The sequence below is a fragment of the Lactuca virosa genome, chromosome 1 (genome assembly GCF_052849685.1).
Source record: "Lactuca virosa cultivar CGN04683 chromosome 1, Lactuca_virosa_CGN04683_v6, whole genome shotgun sequence".
In the NCBI taxonomy this organism is placed as follows: Eukaryota; Viridiplantae; Streptophyta; class Magnoliopsida; order Asterales; family Asteraceae; genus Lactuca; species Lactuca virosa.
This window is the reverse complement of record NC_136426.1, coordinates 313,719,883-313,727,727: the sequence shown is the minus strand read 5'-3', so window position 1 is coordinate 313,727,727 and position 7,845 is coordinate 313,719,883. Positions and strand designations below refer to the sequence as shown.

Sequence of the window (7,845 nt, the reverse complement as noted above, 5' to 3'; positions counted from 1 at the left end):
AAAAGTCGTGGTATCGCAAGGGGACTCGCCGAGCCCAACTTATGCACTCGGCGAGTACAACGTTGGGTGATAAATACATCTTCTGCTTTTGAGTCCGTTTCTAATGTGATTGGGCATGACAATTTATTTTCTCTCCTTCATTTTCCTTCAATAAATAACATTATTAGACCCTCTTTGATAACGGACTCGACCTTAAACTCAAAACTTGCACATTCTCATCTAGACCCGACCCTTACTCTAGCCTTGACACTTGAGACTCTTGCATGCATCCTAGCTTCAATCTGAAAAATAAGAGCAAACACAAGCGATAAAACAAAACAAACTCCTACTTTAACGTCCTAAATGTTCAAAACCCACAAAACAAATAAAAATAGTTTCAAACATCCGAAATTAAAAACAAAACAAAAACATCAATCTTCATCCTCCTCTTCGTTTCCTCCAGTTCCACTCCCACCAGCTTGGTTCCTTCTTGCTTGTACCCTCTCCTCCCAACTTGGCACATAGGGAAATCCGGGTCCGGGCCTTGGCGCGATATTCATCTGTTCAAATAAATAACAAATGATTCGTTGTTGTAGTTCATGCTTCTTCCAAGGTCGTCCTGGTACATTCTCGATTCCATGTTGTACCAGTCCATTGGTAGCTCATCATCCACCGGAATGACCGGCGGGTCTTCTCGGACGGGCTCTCTTCTTTACCTTACCCTTCTTCCTGGCTCCTCGGGCTCTAACATTGCATCTGCATTCGGGATTCCAAAATTTCCCCAACCAAAATCCTCAATGATCCTTGCCCTCCTAAATAATGTGGTGCTAAACGGAGGAGAAGGAATCATTGTCAATACCCTTGCTGCACATTGGTCCAAAATCCCATACGACCTCGCCAGCTTCGTAACAAACATGCCCCCGTTGATTTTGGAAGTGATCCGCTCCTTAAGCGCCCCCTCTGCTAAATATTTTGCCAAACAATATGGCAAATTGCAGAAAACATCGGGATTGATAATGCTCCACATGTAGAAAATGTCAAGAGTAGGCACCTTATCATCATCCTTTCGCATATTAATAGTGCTTGTGATAAGACGATGAATCAGGCGATGAAGTGGGAAACGGATACTCCCCTCTTGAGCAGACGATGGAATGTAAACTCGGTTGGCAATTATGTTCCACCAAGTGGGTGCAACCACCATTTCGGGCAAGTCTTTGTGGCACTGCTCCAGGAATGCTTCAAAGTTTTCGGACATGATCACATTTTGATCATAAATTCCCAATCTCCATGCGAGCTCCGCCATGCTGCACTGGTGCACTTCTCCTCCAATACAAAATGTAATAACATTCGGGCTATAATAATCATCACCACCTCAGAAGGAGATGGTAGAAAAGAATTCCCATCAAAGTTCCTGGTAAACTGGTTCTTGGATCTTGAACAATCGACTCCAACCGTCACAAATTATTGTCATCCCATCATTTTCGAAAGACTTGACCAAATAAGGAGTCAACTCTTCCTCCAACCGGGTTTGACCCATCCAATGCTAGTCGATTGCGTTGGGGACATAAATTTCCTTCCTTTTTAATGTTTCCAGCTTGTTTTTCGTGCGGGCGAGTGATGATTTGGAGGTTATTTGAGGAAAATTTAGCCACGGGATGTCCCTATAACCGCCTCCTCTCGAGCTTTGTCCACGCCTAGACATATTTCCTGTAAAGCAAAACCAAGCAAACCACAAACAAAACACAGAAAATATTAAAAATGACCAAAATACTGGGCATCTGCAACCTGGACTCTCCGAGTAGGAGTCCTGCTCGACGAGCAGGATGAACTGCGCGAGTCCATTCCAAATCGGGAGAAATCAACCGTCCAAATGTAAAAATTAATGCAGGGGTTTGTCTCGGTATGTCTATTAAGCATAAATGTGCAAGAAATTAGGACTAAAACAACCTAATTTGTCCTAAAAATTAAAACCCTAGATTTGGAGTAAACCCCAAACCCGAGTTCTCCCTAGATTACAGCCATAAAATTGCCCAAGATATGATTTTTAACAAGATTTAGGATAAAAGATATTACCTTTTTGGTTGAAGATGCAAGAACTAGCAGGAAATGAAGATGAAAGCTTGAGAGGAAAAGAATGCTCGACGAGCGGTTGGTGGCTGCAAATGATCTTGTATTTACCAATTAGGGTTAAAACCCCTCATTTATAGAATGTGAAAAATAATTTTTTTCAGGTAAATATGTGTACTCGCCGAGTAGGCGTACCTACTCGCCGAGCAGATACGCGAATCCATGATTTTTCGTGATTTTAAAAATGGACTCGCCGAGCAGATATATGGGCTCGACGAGTTTTTCGTTCTGTTTGACAAAAATTTGAATTTTTAAATTTTATGCCACCAAACCCCACACTTGAGCATTGCTTGCCCTCAAGCAATCATGTTGATCACAGAAGAAGATTGATAAAAGTAAATCCTAAAATAAACAAACCCAAAAAAGAAAGAGAAAAGTAAAAGAACGCAAACTCTAAACTCGGGTTGCCTCCCAGAAGCGCTTCTTTTTAAGGAGTCATTAGCTGGACTCCTTCCCGCTTTAAGTTTCTGTAGTTCCTCCCAGAAGCAGCCCTTCTTCAAGTCCTTCATCTTTTGGGATTCCTTCTTTATATCTCTTCACTCGATGACGATTAACCTTGAAAGGGATTCCGTCTTTTGATATAAGCTCAATAGCTCCATGTGGAAAAACTTGCTTCGCTACAAATGGACCATCCCACCGTGTCTTCAACTTATCCGGAAAAAGCTTTAACCTTGAATTGAAAAGTAACACCTTTTGTCCTTCATGAAAATCTTTATTACCCTTCAGTCTTTGTCATGCCAATTCTTGGTCTTCTCTTTGTATATCAAGGAACTAGTGTAGGCTTCATTTCTAAGCTCTTTAAGGGCATTCATTTGCATTAACCGGTTGGTTTGAAGTTCAGCCAACTCAAAATTGCACATCTTTAAGGGCCAACAAACTTTATGCTCTATTTCAACCGGTAAATGACAATTCTTTCCATAAACTAGCCTATATGGTGTAGTACCAATAGGTGGTTTGAAAGCCGTTCGAAAGGCCCAAAGTGCATCATCAAGTTTATCCGACCACTCCTTCCGATTTCCTCAAACCGATCTCTCCAAAATCCTTTTCAACGCTCGATTTGTTACTTCAGTTTGGCCACTCGTTTGTGGATGATAAGATGTCGAGAACCTATGATGTACCCCATATCTTTTCAATACTTTGGCTAATTGATCATTTGCAAAGTGAGTGCCTCGGTCATTAATGAGTGCTTTAGGGACTCCAAACCTTGAGAATAACTTCTTAAGAAACCGCACCACCACTCGAGCATCATTGGTTGGTAATGCTTGTGCCTCCGCCCATTTCGATACGTAGTCGACTGCCACCAATATGTATTTGTTCCCTTTTGACATTGGGAAAGGTCCCATAAAGTCAATCCCCCACACATCAAATACCTCACATACTTGAATACTATGTTGGAGCATTTCATTTCGGGATGATATGTTCCCCGCTCGTTGGCACGATTCGCATTCTTTGACATATTGAGCCGCATCTTTGAAAACTGTAGGCCAATAAAACCCAATATAAAAAATCTTCTTAGCCGTGTAATGCGCTCCATGATGTCCCTCGACGGGTCCGCTATGGCAGTGTTCCAAGATTTCCCGACTTTCTTTCCCGAATACACATCTTCGTATCATTCCGTCCGCGCAGCTTCGGAAAAGGTATGGCTCGTCCCAAAAGTAGTATTTGATTTCTGAAAAGAATTTCTTCTTTTGTTGGCAGGTTAAATCTTTTGGAATATATTCAGTAGCTAAGTAATTAGCTATATCCGCAAACCATGGTACCTCCCCTACTATTATTAAAAGATACTCATCGGGAAAATCATCTCCTATTTTGTCTTCTTCCAACTCCTCCAAAAGCGGGTTCTCTAGTCTTCACAAATGGTCGGAAGCTACATTTTCCATTCCCTTTTTATCTTTTATTTCTATATCAAACTCTTGTAAAAGTAAGACCCATCGTATCAATCGGGGCTTAGCATCTTGTTTAGCAAAAAGATACTTTAGGGCAAAATGGTCGGTAAAAACTATTGTCTTGGATAAGACTAAGTATGGCCGGAACTTGTCAAATGCATATACCACTGCTAGCAACTCCTTCTCGGTAGTAGTGTAGTTCTCTTGAGTTGGGTTCAAAGTCTTGCTTGTATAGTAGATAGGTTGAAAATGTTTATCAAACCTTTGCCCTGAAACACCTCCCACAGCATAATCACTAGCATCACACATTAGCTCGAAAGGAAGGTCCCAATTCGGTGCTATCATGATAGGAGTAGTGGTCAATCTTTCCTTCAACAAATGAAATACTTCATGACATTCTCTAGAGAAATTGAATGGAGCATCCTTCAAAAGTAGTTGAGTCAAGGGCCTAGTGATCTTCGAGAAGTCTTTAATGAAGTGACAATAAAATCTCGCATGGCCAAGAAAACACCTTACCCCTTTTATGTTTGTTGGACGGGGTAACTTAGCTATTGTGTCCACTTTTCCTCTATCCACTTCTATCCCCTTCCTTGAAACTTTGTGACCCAATACAATTCCTTCCTTCACCATGAAATGACACTTTTCCCAATTAAGGACAAGGTTTGTCTTCTCACATCTAGCTAGCATCAAGTCCAAATTAGATAAGCAATCGTCAAAAGATGACCCAAACACCAATAAATCATCCATAAAAACCTCCATAAACTTCTCAATCATATCGTGGAAAATGGCCATCATGCACCTTTGGAAAGTAGTCGGTGCATTGCATAACCTAAAAGGCATGCGTCCATATGCGAATGTTCCACTTGGACACGTAAAAGTGGTCTTCTCTTGGTCTTGTGGGTCGATTGGAATTTGAAAATATCCCGAAAAGCCATCGAGAAAACAATAATAAAGATGATCGGAGAGCCTTTCGAGCATTTGATCTATGAATGGAAATGGAAAGTGATCCTTGCATGTGGCATCATTTAATTTTCTGTAGTCAATGCAAACACGCCACCCGGTTATTGTTCTTGTTGGAATTAACTCGTTATTTTCATTGGCCACCACCGTCATTCCTCCTTTCTTTGGTACCACTTGCACCGGACTCACCCACGGGCTATCGGAGATTGAGTAAATGATTCCGCCATCTAGTAGTTTAACCACCTCCTTTTTCACAACTTCTTGCATGTTCGGGTTAAGTCTTCTTTGGCGTTGTACTACAGCTTTAGCTCCATCTTCTAAGTTAATCTTGTGAGAACAATAAGCTGGGCTAATTCCTTTTATGTCGGTTATTTTCCATGCTATAGCACCTTGCCTCTTCCTTAGTACCCCCACAAGACTTTCTTTCTCATGTTTGGCCAAATCAGCGGCTATAATTACAGGTTTTTGTTGGCCATCTTCAAGAAATGCGTACTCCAAGTGATCTGGTAGTGCTTTAAGCTCATCTTTCGTGTTCTGAATGCTGAACACGTCGAGTCCAGTGAGGGGACTCGTCGAGTCCTGGGGAAAATTCGCGACCGATCGGGTTTCTTCGAATGGGCTCGTCGAGTCGATCGGGGCTACTCGGCGAGTCGGGTATTCTGTACTTCTGATCAGATCATTATATCCAGCTTCCTCGAGCAGTCTCTATATTTCCAGCAGGTCTCTTTCAGCATCAAATTCTTCTTCAAATGTGACGGTGGACTTGTTTGGCTCATCTTCATTCCATTCCTCCATTAACTCTTCCAAAATATCAACCGAAAATGCCGTGTCATCGCTATTCCTTGAATGCTTCATGGCTTGATCAACCCCAAAAGTGACTGATTTGTCTCCCACCCGAAGAGTAAGTTTAGAATCTCGCATGTCAACTATGGCACTTGTGGTGTTTAGGAAAGGTCTTCCAAGTCTGATTGGGACTTGAGGGTCTGCTTCCATGTCTAATACTATGAAGTCCGTGGGGAAAACGAACTTATCAACCTTCACCAATAGATCTTCGCATATTCCCCTTGGTAATGTGACCGTTTTATTTGCTAGGTGAATTGCCATCCGAATGGGCCTTGGCTCCGGAAGATCTAACTTCTTGAAGAATGAGTACGACATGCGATTTACACTTGCCCCCGAATCTGCCAATGCATAAATGGTAGCTAAGTTCCAGAATTGACAAGGCAAGGTTAAGCTTCCTGGATCACCCTTCTTCTTAGGTAACTTATTCAACATGGCAGCTGAACAGTTCTCATTTAGGACCACTTTCTTCACTTCTTCCATCTTTTTTCTATTCGTTAGAAGCTCCTTGAGAAATTTTGCGTATTTGGGCATTTATGCAACCGCCTCTATGAATGGCATATTGATTTGAAGAGCCTTTATGTGTTCCAGAAACTTCTGGTAGTCAACATCATTCTTTTCTTGTCTAGCTCGAGCTGGAAATGGTAGTGGAAGCTGATATGGCTTGACAGTAGGCTTGTTTTTCTGTTCAGGTGGGGGACTCGTCGAGTCCATAACGTCGACTCGGCGAGTCGGATCGGGAATTTGTAATTCTTCATGTTCTGCTTCTTCCTCTTGAACCATCTTAGGATCTTCTTGCTGAATACGGGCCAGAGGAGTTATAATCTTCCCACTCCTAGTTGTCACGATATTTATATGTGCACCTTTTGGGTTACTTTCGGTATTACTAGGAAGTCCACCCGGTCGTCTCTCGTTCACTTGTTGTGCAAGTTGGCCCAACTGCTTTTCTATGTTGAGAATGGATGCTTGCTGATTTCTAAGCAGAGCTTGTTGATCTTTCATCATAATTTGGTGTTCTCTCAACATATTTTGTTGCTCTTTGATTGCAGCATCGGTATCACTATGTCTTTTTTCGGACGCGGCTACAAATCTTGTAAGCATATCTTCCAAATCTGATTTCTTTTCATACACCGGTTCCTCCTTTTGATAAAAGCCTCTATCTTTTTGCTTATATTTTTCCTCCCTTGTCTTTTTATACTCTTCATATGGTAGTCATTCTTTCTTGGGTTTTCGCCAATTGTCATCATACCTATCACCACTTGAATATCACACTTGCACTTTCCGGTTCCCGTTTTCATCAAGGTCACAATCTTTAGTAAGATGGGGCCCTCTACAATTTTCACATCCCACTCTTATGGCATGGATGGATTGGTCCATCTTAGTCATTCTTCGGTCCATGCTTTCCAATTTTGCCATCATTGCCACCATGTCATCGGTAATAGAATTCACTGCCCCTCGAGTTAAGTCATTCCTTGGGTTGTGATATTCTCTAGAGTGTTTAGAGAATTCTTCAATTAGGGCCTTTATCACTGGGGTGCTTTCTTTGTGAGTGGTCCTTGCGAATCAAGCAGTTGCCTAGTTGTCATATTTACTCCATCATAGAAAATGGAGACTTCTTGTTGGCTATTTAGATCGTGATGTGGGCAATTCCTTAGTAAGCCTTTGTACCTTTCCCATGCCTCATATAGTGACTCTCCAGCTTGTTGCTCAAAGTTTTCTATGGCCTTCTTCAACTTAGCTATTTTTTAGGGAGGGCAAAATCGGTCTATAAATTCTTCTTTCATTTTAGTCAAAGTATTGATGGATCCGGGAGGGAGTGATTTCAGCCAATCTTTTGCGGCTCCCTTGAATGTGACAGGTAGCATACGAAGCAAGACAGTGTCGCGAGCCACATTAGGGACATTGAAGTAGTCGGCTATGTCATTGACCTCGTCAAGATGCTTGTAGGCGTCTTCATGATCCTTCCCGTAGAATGGAATCTCCTTAAGTTGAGCAAGTATGTGGCCCTTAAGTTCAAAGGTAGCAGTCGCGGGAATCGCGGGTTGCACGAGTC

General features: G+C 42.0%; 1 protein-coding gene and 1 non-coding gene across 2 annotated transcripts; one reads left to right on the top strand and one right to left on the bottom strand.

Moving 5' to 3' along the window:
* Positions 1–5,657: 5,657 nt before the first annotated feature.
* On the bottom strand, positions 5,658–6,326 carry LOC145131030 (uncharacterized). Its single transcript, XM_079065766.1, has one exon. It carries the CDS (start codon positions 6,324–6,326, stop codon positions 5,658–5,660), a length of 669 nt encoding a protein of 222 aa, XP_078921892.1.
* Positions 6,327–7,421: 1,095 nt separating this feature from the next.
* Positions 7,422–7,528, top strand: LOC145151845 (small nucleolar RNA R71). The gene has a single exon (XR_013732396.1). It is a non-coding gene; the product is annotated as a small nucleolar RNA R71 (small nucleolar RNA).
* Positions 7,529–7,845: the final 317 nt, after the last annotated feature.

Coding starts and splice junctions, on each gene's coding strand:
- LOC145131030 (XM_079065766.1), bottom strand. CDS start 6,326: ATGCCCAAATACGCAAAATTTCTCAAGGAGCTTCTAACGAATAGAAAA.